This window comes from Bidens hawaiensis, unplaced genomic scaffold (assembly GCF_021521415.1).
Source record: "Bidens hawaiensis isolate Kalapana, Puna unplaced genomic scaffold, B.hawaiensis_p1.1 tig00021491_1, whole genome shotgun sequence".
Lineage (NCBI taxonomy): Eukaryota > Viridiplantae > Streptophyta > Magnoliopsida > Asterales > Asteraceae > Bidens > Bidens hawaiensis.
The window spans coordinates 234,349-253,312 of NW_027493328.1; the positions used below are offsets into that span (position 1 = coordinate 234,349).

The 18,964-nt window shown below is 39.2% G+C and overlaps 1 protein-coding gene across 1 annotated transcript; it reads left to right on the forward strand.

Moving 5' to 3' along the window:
* Positions 1-999: 999 nt before the first annotated feature.
* Positions 1,000-4,312, forward strand: LOC143563464 (uncharacterized). The gene is made up of 2 exons (XM_077050997.1): positions 1,000-1,813; positions 4,296-4,312. Exons 1-2 carry the CDS (start codon positions 1,000-1,002, stop codon positions 4,310-4,312), a joined length of 831 nt encoding a protein of 276 aa, XP_076907112.1.
* The last annotated feature ends 14,652 nt before the right edge of the window (positions 4,313-18,964 follow it).

The following is an 18,964-nucleotide window of genomic DNA, read 5'->3' on the forward strand; positions in this document are numbered from 1 at the left end:
GCCCTCCAAGGCATTGAGGTTGCTACGACTATGCCTTGGGAGGAACTTAAGGATGCTATGAAGAAGAAGTTTTATCCCGAGCATGAACTGCAAAGGCTCGAGATGGAGTTTTGGGAACTTAAACAGATTGGTGGTGACAACTTAACTTACTCGAATCGTTTTGAGGAGCTTAGCCTGTTGGTACCCCATCTTATAACCCCTCTGTCCCATGGTATCCGCAAGTATATCCGGGGACTACCAACGATTTTTTGTGACGCCGTGGTCAGTCGAGATCCCCTTTCCATCGTGGAAGCTATTGCTCTTGCTGCTTTGTTGACCGATGACCATGTCTGAGATGGAACCTTATCTCGAAAGGATTCCAAACCTGCTGTCGAGAAAACCAAAGCCGAATCCTCCACCGATGCCAAAGCTGAACCTAAACCTACCCAAAACAACAACTCTCACAGCTACCACAAGAACAACAACAATAACAACAACCACAAATGGAAAACTAATCACCAAAACTGTGCTGTTAACCAAGCCAACCCTCAACCCCAAAACCAAAATGATCCGAACAAAAGACCTTATATCGGACCTCACCCATTGTGCTCCATACGTAACTGCCATCATCTGGCTTAATCCCCTTGCCGTCTTTGCACTCAATGCAATCGTTACGGTCATCTTGCCAATACTTGTCGTGTACCACCTAATGCACAAGCCGTTCCACAAGTGTCTGCTCCGCCTGCTCCTAGACCTGCAAATATCCCACATGCTCAACTTGGTGCTCCTAATACCCGTGCTTGCTACAATTGTGGAGATCCTAGTCATCTTCGGAATATGTGCCCTCTTCTAACCCATGCCCATCAAGCCCAAGTTATGCCTGCACCATACTATGCTCACCAAGCCCAAGTTGTGTCTGCACCTTATTAAACTAGCCAAGCTTACCAAGTTCAAACTTACCAACCTCCGAACCCACAAAGTTTTGCACCTCACACATATGCCCCACAAGTTCCTCAACTCATGGCTCCTCCTCAAACAACTATTCAAGCCCCTGCTATCCAAGACCCTCCAACCAACCAAGCTGCTCAAGCCGCTCAAGGTTCGAATGGTCGTGCTTTTATGATGAATGTGAATCAAGCTCAGAGTTCTAGCGATGTGGTGAATGGAACGTTTATTATCAACAATCATTCTGCTTCAGTGTTGTTTGATACTAGTGCCGATAAGAGCTTTATTTCTTTGGATTTTGCATATATTATTGATAAGCCTCGGGATAGGTTATCTAAGCCTTTTACCGTTGAAGTAGCGAATGGGAATTCTATTACTATTGACTCGGTTATTCGGGATTGTGTCTTAACTCTTAATAAGGTCAAGTTCCGTATCGATCTTATTCCTATGCAAGTGGGTAGTTTTGATGTCATAGTTGGAATGAATTGGCTAACTATAAATCATGTCGAGGTTGTATGTTTTGAGAAATTTCTTCGTATACCTCTCAAAGATGGTCGCATTCTTAAGGTTTTCGGAAGTACACCTACCTCTAAGCTTAATCTCATGTCGTGTTTTCAAGCTCAACGTTATTTACGTAAGAAGTACGTTGCTTTCTTATCACTTGCGATGGAGAAGGATAAGGATAAGAAAAAGATTCAAGATATCCCGATTGTGCGTGATTTTCCCGACGTCTTTCCTGATGACATTGTTGGACTTCCTCCGATTCGCCAAGTCGAATTCCGTATTGATTTCATACCTGGAGCGAATCCTGTTGCTAAAGCACCCTATCGTCTTGCACCGTCCGAAATGAAAGAGCTTTCTAGTCAATTGCAAGAACTCTCGGACAAGGGTTTTATTTGCCCAAGTTCTTCTCCTTGGGGCGCACCTGTTTTGTTTATGAAGAAGAAGGATGGATCGTTTCACATGTGTATCAATTATCCCAAACTAAAAAAACTCACCGTTAAGAATCGTTACCCGTTCCCTCGCATCAATGATCTTTTCGATCAACTTCAAGGAGCTGCATGCTTCTCGAAGATCGATCTCCGTTCATGTTATCATTAACTTCGCGTTAATGAAGATGACATCCCCAAGACCACATTCCATACTCGATACGGGCATTACGAATTTTGTGTTATGCCTTTTGGGCTAAAAACTGCACCCCCAGTTTTCATGGATCTTATGACCCAGTGTGTAAACCCTACTTGGACAAATTCGTAATTGTTTTCATCGTTGACGTTTTGATTTACTCCAAATCCAAAAACAATCACAAAGAGCATTTACATGCTATCTCTGACCTCTTACGGAAGGAACAGCTGTATGCTAAGTTTTCGAAGTGTGAGTTTTGGCTTAGAGAAGTTCATTTTTTGGGCCATATTGTTAACAACAAAGGTATCCATGTTGATCCCGCATAGATTGAAGCTATCAAGAACTGGAAAACACCGACTTCTCCCACTGAAGTTCGTTCTTTTCTTGGTTTGGCTAGATATTACAGTGGTTTCGTTCGTCACTTCTCAAAGATTGTGTTGCCCCTCACCATTCTAACACATAAGGGTAAACCTTACGAGTGGGGGTCAAAGCAAGAAGAAGCTATTCAAAATCCAAAGGACATACTTTGCAATGCTCCTAATCTTGCTCTTCCCGAAGGTAATGAAGATTTCATCGTTTTTGAGATGCTTCTAACCAAGGTATCAGTTGTGTCCTTATGCAACGAGGTGTCACAGCCCCCGACCCCTATACACCGGGAGGGGAGACGTGAACGTTGAGTGGTGGTATCTGTAACATTTCGGTTTTACCATATCCGTTTATTAATACTTTGCATTTATGAATTATTAAGTTTCTTTATATCACATTTAGCCCTTTATGATTTAGTTATCATTTATTTCTTATTTTTAAGTTAAATAGTTCTTAAAATGATCAAGTTACAAACAACAAGGACTAGAATTGACAACATGTGAAACACCCCACCTCCGGTGGCCAGAGCGCCGCGCTGTGGTGGTCTAGGAGCTGGCCACGCAGCGTTGTGGATGTGCTGGGCAGTTTGTTCATGAAATCTCGTTCCTAAACTCGTTTAAGGCATAAAATCAACTATTTTCGGCATGTTTGAGAAAAGTAAGGACCAAGTAATCGTTATATAGCTAAAATATGAATCCCAAATCGTTTCTTACTGATCAAGAGAAGATCTTTTAGATTATTTCAGTGACTCTTTCATTTAATTCGTATTTACTTGCTTAAACGAGCCAAAGAGCCCATAATTAGTTTGTTTATGTTTTTCTATATAAACAACACTTAGATATCTACCAAAAAACTTTAGATAAACCCTAAGCAACATCCCTTAGCCGTCACTAGCCTCTTCCATCTCATATTCTCTTCGGTTTTTGGTGTTTTGTTGAAGAACCGTTCATAACCGGTTGACTTTGCAAGTCTAAGGACCTTCGACTCGTTATATCTCGTTGTTCGTTCACTTTTCGGGTAAGTTGTAATCTGAGTTTTTGTTCATAACCATTCTCTAGTCGATAACCTTCAATCAATTTCTGAGATTGAAGGGTATTGACTGTCCAATTGCTTTAAAACCCAATAAAGGGTAAAACAGTCAACAACTATGACTTTTCGTTTTCTCATACTTCAGGTCGGATTCAACATTCGGTCCAGAAGACTTTTCTTCTCGTAATAAAATTTTAAGGGTTCTAACCAAAACCTGACTCCCGACTCAAACTTCGGATTCTGGTCAGACTCGACTCGTTTAAACGTTAAAATTGACATAACTCGAGTTATACTCATCCGTTTGGAATGATTCCAGCGGCATTAAGTTCTTTTTTACTTAGACTTTCATACCCCTAAGTTTCAGGTCATGTTGATTATCTTCGTTCGGCGCGTTAATCAGAAGACTCTTTATTTTATTCTTAATATCGTATTAACTCGCTTATTATTAAGGTGAGTTTTTTCATTCCCCGTTTTACTTATTTTCAAACGTCTTGGGGGCGTATGCGTATATAGTATTTTGTATTATACATATCTTAACTTTAGCAAACGTTGTATTGTGTGTGAATTGTTAAACATGCTTGTTAATTGCTTACTTGGTTATTTTACGCCGTCGGAGAGGTCCACCATATTCTCCTATAGTATGATCATACGACCGTCTTGTATAATCGGCGCCCGATTCGCTTGGCAATGGTTCGCTTGACACTTTATTTGCTAATTGGTTTGGTTATATTTGCCGCATTACTTAAATTTTGCTACTTTTCATATTATTATATATCATTGCAAAACTAATGACTTGCTCACTCAACATTTTTTTTGTTGACAAAACTATTCTATTTTCTATGCATATGTAGGTTATCGTTTAAACTGAAGGATGGAAGTCATGGATTGCTAGTTGAGACCTTAGGAATAATAAGGACAATTTAATTAAGTTTTGAGTTGGATTATTTCCTTTATTGTCATGGATTATTGTTTTGGAATTATTTGCTATATTTGGATATTTTGTTTTTACATGGAATAAAATTAATTATTAGATATTGCCATATTTATTGTATGATAGTTACCTCGAGCTATGAACAATCATGCTCACGCCCCGACATTTTCGCCTTAGGTTGGGGTGTGACAGATTGGTATCAGAACCGAAGGTTTAAGATAGGTGGTTGGATAATGTCCTAGTCATATCTTAGGAACCCTATATGTGCCTATCTTAACTGTTTTATGTTCTCCATAATTGTTTATAGCTTAATTAGGGTAATTATTATTTGAATATTTTATTTTGGGAAATTATTGTTAAACCTTTCTATTGTAGGTAATTAATTATTAGTATATCTTTTATTTTAGGAAATTAATTGGTAATATATTTTCGATTTAGGTAATTAGTTAGTCATATTTTTATTTTAAGTAATTAGTTACTATATCTTTTAATTTAAGAAATTATCTTTTATTTTTAGTAATTAATGCACGCACCAAATCTGAGGCTATGCCTCACCCTCAAAAATATTTTCAAAATCTTTAAATATCTTTTAAAACTTTGGTAGATTGTCTTTATATTTTGGGAAATTCCTTAAGAATTCCCAACATTTGTTTTTACTCCCTCTCCTTAGGGCATGGGAGTTTGGCATGTTCGGTTAGTAGCCGTAGGGGACTAGAGAACTGTGAGTTGGGCCTTGGCAAAACGGTTACGAGAATCAAAGGTAAGACGCTATTCCTTACTTGGAGGATAACCCGACCACAGTACTCGAGTCCCTTGGCCAATGCTGGACAATATGTCATACAACCGGACCTTAGGTGAATCAAACGTGACCGATCAAACGATTGCATTCCTTTTTTAAACCGAATTCACGGTGATTCGTGGCTAAATTCGGAAACTTTCCAAAATTGTGTTTTAATTATTTTTAAATGTTTAGTTGGGTGGACAATCCATGACAACCCATTGGCACTCCAACTACTCATTTCACAACCCGTTATAATTCGATAATTGGTTGGGGATATCACCGTGGTGGTTCACGAGATACTCCAACTACTTATTTTTTTATTCGTTTATTCGATATTTAGTGGGGTCAATTAAAATGCCATGTAACGCTCATGGGCAACCCACTCCATTGATTTGATAATTCGTTAATTAGTTGGGCCAGTTAAAACGCCATGTAACGCTTATGAGCCGACCAACTAAAATTATTTGTTAATCGTTATTTAATTGGGCCAACAAAATGCCATGGAACGCTCATGGGAAGCCCAACTCTCAATATTTAAGTCCCGTTATGTAATTGGGGTCATTTAAACTACCATGGAACACTCATGGGAGGCCCAATTCCTGAAGCTTGATTTTATGATTTAGTTGGGCTATTCAAATTGCCAAGGAAAGCTCATGGGAGGCCATCTCACTTGATTTACTCCGTTATTTATTTTGGGTTTTGAGCTGCAATGGGAAGCCCATGAAAAGCCCAACCTAATAACATTTTACACTTTAACTTGAAATAAATATTTTATTTAATTACCTATCCTAAAAGTTAACCACATTATTTTAAATCGCGACATGCCCTCAAGTCATGACAAATCACATATTACTCACATTTCCTCATTGTCTTTCATTGACTCGTTTACACAACTTACCCAATCCTCATCATATTTCACGTTTGGTCCATGCAGAATGTCTACTCAACTTCGTCGCCGTAGTAACCGCCGTCCATCGGCTACTCATGATCGCCGTTTGGTTGCTCGCATCACGAAGGAATTCGCTACTGCTTTGCCCGAGGTTGTGGCTCAACTCCAAAACATCAACTCGAATGGATCCAGTACTTCGGCTGCTCCTACAAACAACTACCACTACAAGAATTTCACATGTGCCAAACCTCCTCCTTACCTTGGCTAGGAGAATGCTACTAAACTCCTCCGCTGGTTTGAGAGGATGGAAAACATGCACTTACTTGGTGGAACACATTCAAGGACCTCCAAGGTTTTCGACAAACAGACTCGTTTTGCCTCAAGCGTTTTTGAGGAACGTGTACTTACCTGGTGGAACACATTCAAGGACCTCCAAGGTGTTAATGAAGTATTCACCATGCCTTGGAAGGAGCTAAAGGAAGCCATGAAGAGAGAGTTTTGTCCCGAGCACGAACTGCAAAGGGTCGAGACGGAGGTTTGGGAGCTGAAGAAAATTGGTGGCAATAACTCTACTTACTCGAACCAATTCAAGGAACTGAGCCGGGTGGTAACTCATCTTGTAATCCCTTTGTCCCGCGGTATCCGCAAGTATTTCCGTGGACTCCCTACTATTTTTCGTGACGCGGATGTCAGTCGAGACCCTCTCACGATTGAGGAAGCCATAGCCCTCGCTGCTTCCTTGACTGATGATCATGTTCAAGATGGTGCACTACCCCGAAAGGACTACAAGCCTGCTGCTGAAAAGAGTAAAGCCGAATCCTCTACTGATGCTGAAGCCGACCCTAAAGCCTGCCCAAAACAAAAACTCTAACCGTTACCACAAGAACAACAACAATGGCCAAAAACGCAAAACCCAACACCAAAATTATGCTGTAAACCAACCCAACAACCAAGCACAGAACCAAAATGCACCCACCAAGAAGCCGTATAATGGACCGCACCCACTATGCTCCATCTGTAACCGCCATCATTCCGCATCAACCACTTGCCGTCTTTGCACTTTGTGCAACCGTTATGGGCATCTGGCCAATACTTGCCGTGCACCTCCAAACGCACGAGCCGCTCCACAACAAATCGCACCGTCTGCTCCTCGAGCTGCTAATAACCCCCAAGCTCAAGCCGGTGTTCCAAATACCCATGCTTGCTACCATTGTGGAGATCCTAGTCATCTCCGCAATATGTGCCCATTGTTAGCCTGTGCCAATCAAGCCCATGTGATGCCTCCTCCTTACTATGCTCATCAAGCCCAAGTTATGTCTGCACCATACTACACTAGCCAAGCCTATCAAGTGCAAACCAACCAACCCCCGATCCCTTAAAGATTTGCACCTCAAACCTATGCTCCTCGAGTTATGCAACTTATGGCTCCGCCGACTGCTATTGCTCAAGTCTCCGCTATTCAAGCCCCTCCAACCAATCAAGCTGCACCAACTCCTCAAGGCTCGAATGGTTATGAATCTTATTCCAATGCAAATGGGTAGTTTTGATGTCATAGTTGGGATGGATTGGTTAACGTTGAATCATGTCGAGGTCTTTTGTTTTGATAAGTTCATCCGTATACCCCTTAAAGAGTCGTGTTCTTAAAGTTTTCGGTAGTACGCCTGCTTCTAAGTTACATCTTCTGTCGTGCTTTCAAGCTCAATGCTATTTGCGTAAGAAGTACGTTGCCTTTTTGGCGCTTGTGGTGGAGAAAGATAAGCAGAAAAAGAAGATTCAAGATATTCCCATTGTGCGCGATTTTCCCGACGTCTTTCCCGATGACGTTGTTGGACTTCCTCCTATTCGTCAAGTTGAGTTTCGCATTGATCTCGTACCCGGAGCTAATCCCAATGCTAAAGCACCCTATCGTCTTGCACCATCTGAAATGCAAGAGCGTTCGAGCCAACTACAAGAACTCTCCGATAAGGGTTTCATTTACCCGAGTTCTTTTCCGTGGGGCGCACCTGTTTTTGTTTGTGAAGAAGAAGGATGGATCATTTCGTATGTGCATCGACTATCGCGAACTCAACAAGTTTACCATCAAGAATCGTTACCCGCTCCCTCGTATCAATGATCTTTTCAATCAACTTCAAGGAGCCGCTTGCTTCTCGAAGATCGATCTCCGTTCGGGTTATCATCAACTTCGCATTAATGAAGATGACATACCAAAGACTGCTTTCCGTACTCGATATGTGCATTATGAATTTTGTGTTATGCCTTTTGGGCTAACCAACGCACCCGCGGTTTTCATGGAGCTCATGAACCATGAGTGTAAACCCTACTTGGACAAATTCGTAATTGTTTTCATCGATGACATTTTGATCTACTCAAAATTCGAAAACGATCACAAAGAGCATCTACATGCTATCCTTGACCTCCTACGAAAGGAACAATTGTATGCCATGTTTTCAAAGTGTGAGTTTTGGCTTAAGGAAGTTCAATTTTTGGGCCATATTGTTAACGACAAGGGTATCCATGTTGATCCCACAAAGATTGAAGCCATCAACAATTGGAAGACACCGACGTCTCCCACCGAAGTTCGTTCTTTTCTTGGTTTGGCGGGATATTACCGTCATTTTATTCGTAATTTATCAAAGATTGCATTGCCCCACACAGCTCTTACACACAAGGGTAAACCTTACGAGTGAGGGTCAAAGCACGAGGAAGCATCTCAAACTCTTATGGACATGCTTTGCAATGCTCCTATTCTTGCTCTTCCCGAAGAAATCGAAGATTTCATTGTATTCTGTGATGCTTCTAACCAAGACCTAGGTTGTGTCCTCATGCAACGAGGCAAGGTTATAGCGTATGCTTCGAGACAACTCAAGGTTCATGAAAAGAATTATACGACGCATGATCTCGAGGTTGGTGCCGTCGTATTCGCCTTGAAGATTTGTAGACATTACCTCTATGGTACTAAATGCGTAGTATTTATCGATCATAAGAGTCTCCAACACATTTTTGATCAAAAGGAACTCAACATGAGGCAACGTTGTTGGGCCAAGTTGCTTAGCGACTATAATTGCGAGATTCGCTACCATCCCGGCAAAGCGAATGTCGTGGCGGACGCTCTTAGCCATAAGAAACAAGTCAAATCTGTGTTGCTTACTTATGTTCTTGTTCAAAATGATCTCGAAGAGCGTGTTCTGAACATGCAACACGAATCCGTCATCGAAGGCAATATGTATGACGAGATGTCGTGTGGTGCGGAATCTCAATTGGAAACCAAGCTCAATGGTTTGCTTTATTTCCTTGATTGCTTATGGATTCCCGATCGTGATGACCTTCGCACATTCATAATGGACGAAACTCATAAGTCACGATATTCCGTATATCCCGGTGCTGATAAAATGTACGCCGATCTTCGTTCCATCTTTTGGTGGCCCGGAATAAAGAAAGACATTGCTCTCTACGTTGCGAAATGTCTCACTTGCTCTAAAGTCAAAGCCGAGCACCATCGACCTTATGGTTTGCTCGAGCAACCTCCCGTTCCCTAATGGAAGTGGGAAGATATAGCCATGGACTTTATTACTAAGCTTCCTTCTACTCGAAAGCAACATGATAGTATTTGGGTAATCATCGTTCATTTGACGAAGTCTTCTCATTTCATCCCCATAAAGTAAACGTATTCGGATGATCGATTGGCGCATATTTACGTTGAAAGGATTGTTTGTCATCATGGTACACCATTAACCATTATCTCCGATAGAGATGGTCGTTTCGCTTCTTGTTTTTGGAAGTCTCTCCAATCCGCTTTGGGAACTCGTTTGGATCTTATTACTGCTTATCATCTGCAATCTGATGATCAATCTGAGCGCAAGATTTAAACCCTTGAAGATATGCTTCGCTCGTGTTCCCTCGATTTTGGGGGCAATTGGGATATTCATCTACCGCTTATTGAGATTTCATATAACAATAGCTTTCACTCTAGCATTGGTACCTTTCGAAGCTTTTTATGGCCGCAAATTTCGTTCTCCTATTTGTTGGAACGAAGTTGGAGAATCTCAAATTATTGGTCCGGAGTTAGTTCAAGAAACGACTGATCGTATTGCTCAAATCCGCCAAAATCTACTCGTTGCTCGTAGTCGTCAAAAGAGTTATGCGGATAAGCGTAGGAAACCTCTTTAGTTTAATGTTGGTGATCGTGTACTACTTAAAGTATCTCCATGGAAAGGTGTTGTGAGATTTGGAAAGAAAGGGAAGTTATCTCCACGTTTCGTTGGTCCTTTTGAAATCATTGATCGTGTTGGTCCTGTTGCTTATAGACTTGATCTTCTATCTAAACTTTCAAATGTTCATCCGGTATTCCATGTTTCGAATTTGAAGAAGTGTCTTGCCGAGGGTAATTTTCAAATACCTCTCGATGAAGTTCGTATTGATGAGACCATGCATTTCGTTGAAAGACCCGTTGAGATCATGGACCATAAGGATAAAGTTACGAAGCGTAGTCGTATACCGATAGTCAAGGTGCATTGGGAATCGAAGCAAGGAGCTGATTTTACTTGGGAACATGAAGATCAAATGAAGGAGAAATATCATAATCTGTTCGCTACAGCTATTCTCTAATTTCAGGATGAAATTCTTAAAATTAGGGGATAATGTAACATTTCGGGTTTTACCGTATCCGTTTATTTTGTTTTATCCATGTTTAAACGTTATTAGGATCCTAAAATCTTTTAATACTTTGCATTTATGAATTATTAAGTTTCTTTATATTCACATTTATCCCTTTACGATTTAGTTATCACTTATTTCTTATTTTTAACTTAAATAGTTCTTAAAATGATCAAGTTACAAATAACAAGGACTAGAATTGACAACATGTGAAACACCCCACCTCTGGTGGCCGGAGCACTGCGCAATGGTGGTCTAGGAGCTGGCCGCGCAGCGCTGTGGATGTGCTGGGCAGTTTGTTCATGAAGTCTCGTTCCTAAACTCGTTTAAGGCATAAAATCGATTATATTCGGCATGTTTGAGAGAATTAAGGACCAAGTAATCGTTATATAACTAAAATATGAATCCCAAATCATTTCTTACTGATCAAGAGAAGATCTTTTAGATTATTTCAATGATTCTTTCATTTAATTCGTATTTACTTGCTAAAACGAGCCAAAAAGCCCATAATTAGTTCGTATATGTTTTTCTATATAAACAACACTTAGATATCTGCCACAAAAATTTACATAAACCCTAAGCAACATCCCTCAGCAGTCACTAGCCTCTGCCATCTCGTATTCTCTTCGGTTTTTGGTGTTTTGTTGAAAAACCATTCATAACCGGTTGACTTTGCAAGTCCAAGGACCTTTGGCTCGTTATATCTCGTTGTTCGTTCACTATCTGGGTAAGTTGTAAACTGAGTTTTTGTTCATAAACACTCTCTAGTCGATAACCTTCAATCAATTTCTGAGACTGAAGGGTATTGTCTCGCCAATTGCTTTAAAACCCAATAAAGGGTAAAACAGTTAACAACTTTGACTTCTCGTTTTCTCATACTTCAGGTCGGATTCAACGTTCGGTCCAGAAGACTTTTCTTCTCATAATAAAATTTTAAGGGTTCTGACCAAAACCTGACTCCCAACTCGAACTTCGGATTATGGTCAGACTTGACTCATTTAAACGTTAAAATTGAGATAACTCGAGTTATACACATCCGTTTGGATTGATTCCAGTGGCATTAAGTTCTTTTTTACTTATACTTTCATACCACTAGGTTTCAGGTCGTGTTGATTATCTTTGTTCGGCGCGTTAATCGGAAGACTCTTTATTTTATTCTTAATATCGTATTAACTAGCTTATTATTAAGGTGAGTTTTGTCATTCCCCCGTTTTACTTATTTTCAAACGTCTTGGGGGCGTATCCCTACTATAGTATTTCGTATTATACATATCTTAACTTTAGCAAACGTTGTATTGTGTGTGAATTGCTAAACATGCTTGTTAATTGCTTACTTGGTTATTTTACGCATTCGGAGAGGTCCACCAAATTCTACTATAGTATGATCATAAGACCGTCTTGTATAACCGGTGCCCGATTCTCTTGGCAATGGTTTGCTTGACAATTTATTTTCTCATTGGTTTGGTTATATTTGCCGCATTACTTACGTTTTGCTACTTTTCATATTATTATATATCATTGCAAAACTAATAACTTGCTCACTCAACATTTTTTGTTGACAAAACTATTCTATTTTCTACGCATATGCAGGTTATCGCTTAAATTGAAGGATGGAAGTCATGGATTGATAGTTGAGAGCTTAGGAATAATAAGGCCAATTTAATTATGTTTTGAGTTGGATTATTTCCTTTATTGACATGGATTATTGTTTTGGAATTAATTGCTATATTTGGATATTTTGTTTTTACATGGAATAAAATTAATTATTAGATACTGCCATATATATTGTATGATAGTTACCTCGAGCTATGAACAATCATGGTCACGCCCCGGCATTTCCGCCTTAGGATCGGGTGTGACAGTATCGGTGTTTATTAAAATAATTTACAGCGGAATATTTCATCAGGACGGTAGTTAGGAAAAACAACCAGAGTTATAAAAACACCATAATTCTTATTTCATAAACTGGGATTAAAAACCCATTTTTATACAAACATAGGTTTTATCGGGATAAACTCTAATTTACAAAACACGTCTCTTTATTCTGGTGACAAGCCACTTATTTAAGCTGGAAGTCTGCAGGCATCATTCATTTGTCTCTAACAAGTCACCTGAAACATGTTTTAAAAAAATAAGATTTGAACAGTAGGAAATACTAGCGAGTACATTCATTTATAAATGACATTTTACAGTTACAACATTAATATGTTTTTACATCTGCCTGCTTACAAATTATCGAAAGGTACTTGTCACTCGACCGTATCTATGATTGTGGTCATATTACTTATTGGCTAACACTTGTCCAATAAGTAATGTGTAATAGCCCAGTAGGCAAGTCTTGTATACAAAACCCCACAATACTAGTAGTAACCATCCCGTAAGTCTACAGAGACCTAATCACTGTAATATAGTTTAAATCCTTTGAAAATATTTGAATTATCTGTCATGAGTTTAATGGGTTTGGAAAAGCTTCACGACAGTATTGAAAATCAGTTGTCTCAAGCAAATGTGAGTAGTGCAAAAACTCGAATGCCTCACCTTGCAAGTTTATATTTAACAAGCCTTCTGATGTTAAGCACCTAGATTAAGCACAATGTAGTATATCTATATTAGTATAAACCCATAATTATAACGATAATCACGAGACATGAAACTTTACAAGATGGCACAATGTCATACCTTGGTTAGGAATAGCTTTTAGATTCGTGTATAAGTTCCTTTCAATCGAGAGGAACCGCTACAACTACTCGTGTGTAATACTATCCTTATATAAGAAAATTTGAGAGAGAGATCAGAATTTTTGACGATTTGTGAAGTCCATAATTCATCCCTATTTATACTTGAAATTGGGCATCTTCGCGTCGCGCAAAGAAACCTTCGCGTCGAGCGAAGTAGATGTAGGATTGCCGAGTCATCCCTAGCTATGCCACGTGGCACGACAAGTGTCAGGCAACATGTCACCGTTGCGTGACTTCCACGTTGCGTCGTGCGAAGAACATCTTCGCGTCGCGTGAAGGACAAAAGACTTTTTGGAAAACTGCTACAACTTAGCGTAGCGTGAAGAATCTTAAGCTCACTCCTTCCTGCCGCGCGAAGGAACAAAAATACTAAGGCGGCCCTTAAGCGGCGATGCGAGCGTGCGAAGTGCAAAGTGCGCCATCAAAGCACCACATTGTGCCCATCGCACTTCGCCCGTGCCCGTGCCCGTGCCCGTGCGCGTGCGCGTGCGCGTCGGGTGCTTCACACTCTCCGATAGGACTACTAGGTGTGATTTTACACACAAGAATATTATCATGTGAGCTATCTTCCTTATGAAGAGCTTACAAGTTTTGTATTCTAGCGATTTGGGACAAAATTGGAATCCTATGGTAGAAGCCTTCAATTTTCTTTCCTCCACTAATGTGGGATGGCATTTTTCTTTCTTTACATTATCCATTATTCCTTTGTTTTATTTCTTCTCTTTTTCTTATAATTTCTTCACCTCTTGTTTTAATTATTTTATTTCTCTTTGGATTGTTTTATGGCTTGTTATAGTCTCCCCTCCTTATTTTGAATCTCGTCCTCGAGATCTATTGGAATAGGTGTGGGTACTTCTATTTCATTTCTGATTCCTATTCCCAAGTATATTCTGGTCAACGTCTTGAATCCCACTTCACTTTGACCAGAACTATTCTTTTATGCTTGAGATTCTTGATCTTTCTATCTTCAATTTGTAGTGGTTTCTCAACGAATTTCAACTTTTCGTTTACCTTTATATCTTGAATGGGTACTTTTAATGATTCATCATCCAAGCATTTCCTTAGGTTGCTTACATGAAATACATCATGTATGCCTGTCAATTATTCTGGTAACTCTAGCTGATAGGCTATTGGTCCTATTCGTTTAATAATTTGGAATGGTCCAACAAACCTTGGACTTAACTTTCCTTTCTTACCTGTAAGACCCCGAATCCCGGGAATCCTACAGTTGGTAATCATATCCAAAAATTCTCAAAAATTTAAAGTCATTTAAATAGACATTCTCAAAAATTCAAGTTTTAATAATAGACATTTAAATAAATTATTCCAAGGATTTAAATATAAAAACGGGTTTATAAAACGTTCCAAGAGTCTAAAATATAATACGGGATACGAACAATTAGGCCACCATCAACACTAAGTACTCGTACTTAGACATCTATATACATCCATATATTTATATCCCTACAAATACCATCCAAATACTAACATCAGGGTCGAGCACACGTACAACCCAAACACGTATACCAAAAGTTTTTAAAGTAAAAAGAGTGCATCCATTAAGTCATCGATACGGAAGACTAATATATCTCATACATACATATACAAAGATATATATATAAACATCCTTTCAAGTACATCCCTATATATATATATAACAATATATATAAATATAACATTCAAGGTCGAGCACACACGTACAACCCAAACACGTAACATTCCGATGATGATCATGCCACACGAGCCTCCCCCCTCACGGGCTTTTCAGGGCCCACCACAGGATTTAAGAACCTGAGTCGTATAGTTTGGCCCGGCCAAGATCACCATCCATCCGTACGCAAACACAAAGTAGGCATACATAACATTCCGTAGTCGATAACGACTATAGCATTCGCCAAATATTGGCCATACAATAATATATATACATACACACATTCTAAAACATTCCAAGGCCTACCAATTCTAGCAAGCCTATGCAAAACAGTTTAAAACATTTCATCAAGCAAAATCGCTTAGTTGTGGATGCTAGCCCAAAACTTAAAAAGAGTTAAAAAGGGCATCATGAACTCACCTGACACAAGGCACGAATTCACCACGAGCTAAAGAGTCCCTAAGAGATCCCAACTCACACACCTGCCGGTTTACATTCAAACATTACTAACGACATCGAAAGAACTCGTTTATCCTACGAGACGTTCTAACATGGTTCGAGTTACTTAAACCCTCGACCTCATCAAACTAAATCACAACAGCCCCCGAGGCCTCACATTTACCAGAACGACCGTTAGGTACTCCCGAGAATAAAGAATTCCCAAATTACCCCCGAAAGCACTAGGTGATACTAACACGCACGTTTAAGAGTTGTTTAAGCACTTAACATCCAACTCAGCCCCGTGTGGACCTAATATGATAATTTCACAGCCAACAAGTCCACACGACGCGAAATGGGTCGGTATATCGTAAGTACAACGCACCAACTATTCAATAAACGAAATTGTGCGTTGTACCGACCCGTTTGAGTAACCGACAACCAATTCAGTCCCAAAACTTATAAAAATGATTTTACAATAGCCTGTAACCCGAACCAAGGTCACCCGAACTGAATTTGTCCTTAATTACTCCAATACTCGCGTTAAACGCAACAATTCGCTATTCTAGACAGCCGAATATCCACTTTCAAACTACAACTAGTTGACCAATCAAACTAACACCAATGGATATGATTTTAAAGTATGTTATACTAGACATACCTAGGAAGATGTTGGTGCAAAAACCTTAGCCAAAACAGCCCCGGAACTACTCAATTGGACAGCCCACCGACAAGCCTTAAAACAACCGAATTTCGACGAATAAACACGCCATATGGATGAATTAAGGTGAAAAAGAGTTGAAACAATATGGTACCGACCTGGAACGAACCTCGGGAGGCTGGATGGTGGCTTATTTGCACGCAAAACGAGAGAGAAGGGGGGGTGGGGTTGCGCCGATCGGACCTAGCATATGGTTAGTGTTTTATTTTTTTTTTGTATTATAATATTATAATAATACATCCTAGCCCCTCCACTTTACAAATGGTTGAATTCATAAGAAAAGTTAAGTGAGAAACGTTTACGAGGGTGGCCAGGAGCTCTCGGAAGAATGTCGGGTCAAGCCCGAAGGTGTACGCAACACTATAAGGCTAAACCTTTTTATTGGAAATTTACATACGTTACATTACCGAATCGAACTACTCCTTTCCATGGATATACCTTCTGTAGCACTTTATCTCAAATTTCGAATTCTAATGGTTTGCGTCTATGATCTGCATAACTCTTCTGACGATATCGTGCTATCTTTAATCTTTCCTTGACTTGAATTATCTTGTCCGTAGTTTCTTGCATGATTTCAGGACCTGATAATTGTTTTCCTCCTATTTCTGCCCAACACACTGGTGTTCTGCATTTTCGTCCATAAAGTGCTTCAGAAGGGACAGCATTAATACTTGTATGATAACTGTAATTGTTAGAGAATTCTATCAGTCGTAAGTGGTCATCCCAATTTCCACCAAAATCTATCACACAAGATCTTAGCATGTCTTCCAATGTTTGTATGGTCCTTTCACTTTGACCGTCAGTCTGTGGATAGTATGTTGTGCTTAAGTTTAACCTTGTTCCCATGGCTATTTGGAAACTTTTCCAAAAATGAGAAGTAAAACAGCTATCCTGATCAGATACAATGGATAATGGTACTCCATGTAATGAGGCAACTTTGTCTACATATAACTTAGGTAATTGTTCCATTTTGAAAGTTTTCTTCATTGGTATGAAATGAGCTGACTTTGTTAATCTATCCACAGTCACCTAGATTGTGTCATTACCTCTTCTCGTTGTAGGCAATTTAGTAACAAAATCCATTGCTATTAATTCCCATTTCCATTCTGGCATTTCTAATTGTTGAAGTAATCCTGATGGCTTTTGATGTTCAGCTTTAACTTGTGAACATGTTATGCATTTTGAAACATAATTTGCTACATCCTATTTCATTCCTATCCACCAATAGGTTTACTTAAAATCTTGATACATTTTATCTTTTCCAGGATGCATCGTATACTTGGATTTGTGAGCTTCCTCGAGAATCCTTTCTCTTAGATTTCCAATGATTGGTACCCAGATTCTATTCTCCATTCGAAGAATCTCATCACTCCCTTTGATTAGTTGATCAATTATACCATTTCTTTTCTCATCAACAATGTTATTTCCTTCCATTGCTTGTTTCTAAACATTTTTCACTTCGTCAATTAAATTGATTTGAAGTTCTAATCTTAGAGCTAGTACTCTTTTATATTTCTCGTGCTCTTTTCTGCTTAATACATCGGCTACTACATTAACCTTACCTTCACGATACTGAATTTCGCAATCATAGTTGCTAAGAATTTCCATCCAACGCCTTTGCCTCATGAGCTCTTTTTGCCCAAATATATATTTTAAACTTTTATGATCTGTGAATACAGTAAACTTACTACCATACAAATAATTTCTCCAGATCTTTAGGGCAAAAATCATTGCTCCTAATTCTAAATCATGTGTTGTGTAATTCTCTTCATGCTTCTTCAATTGTCGGGATGCATAAGCAATAACTTTTTCACGTTGCGTTAATACACATCCTAATCCTGATTTGGAAACATCACAACATACTGTGAAATCTTCGGTTCCTTCTGGCAATACAAGTATTGGGGCATTCGTTAACCTTTGCTTCAATGTTACAAAAGCTTCTTCTTGCTTGGGCCCCCATTCGAATTTAACATTTTGCATGTTAACTTTGTTAACGGAACTACTATTCAGGAAAAATCTTGAATAAAGCGTCTATAGTATCCTGCTAATCCTAAGAAACTTTGAATTTCTGCAGGAGTTTTAGGAATTTCCCATTTAATGATCACTTCTATTTTGGCATGAATACCTTCATGTTTAATCAAGTGACCTAGAAATTGCACTTCTTGTAACCAAAACTCACACGTTGAGAATTTAGCATAAAGTTTCTCTTTCCTCAATAGCGTCAAAAGTGTATGATGATGTTTAACATGATCATCACTAGTTTTGGAATAAATAAGTATATCGTCTATAAAAACGATTACAAATTTATCCAGATACGGTTTACATATCCGATTCATCATATCCATGAATTCAGCTGGTGCATTTGTTAAACCAAACGGCATAATTGTAAACTCGTAGTGTCCATATCTTGTCCTAAAAGCAGTTTTAGGAATGTCTTCTTCCTTCACCATTAATTGATGGTATTCTGAGCGTAAATCGATCTTTGAAAATATCAAGCTCCTTGAAGTTGATCAAATAGATCATCAATTCTCGGTAAGGGATACTGATTCTTAATTGTGACCTTATTTAATTCTCTATAATCAATACACATACGCATTGACCCATCTTTCTTTTTAACAAACAGCACTTGTGCTCCCCAAGGTGATGAGCTTGGTTGTATAAAACCTTTTTCTAGCAAATCGTCTAATTGCTTTTTCAATTCTAACATTTCCGTTGGCG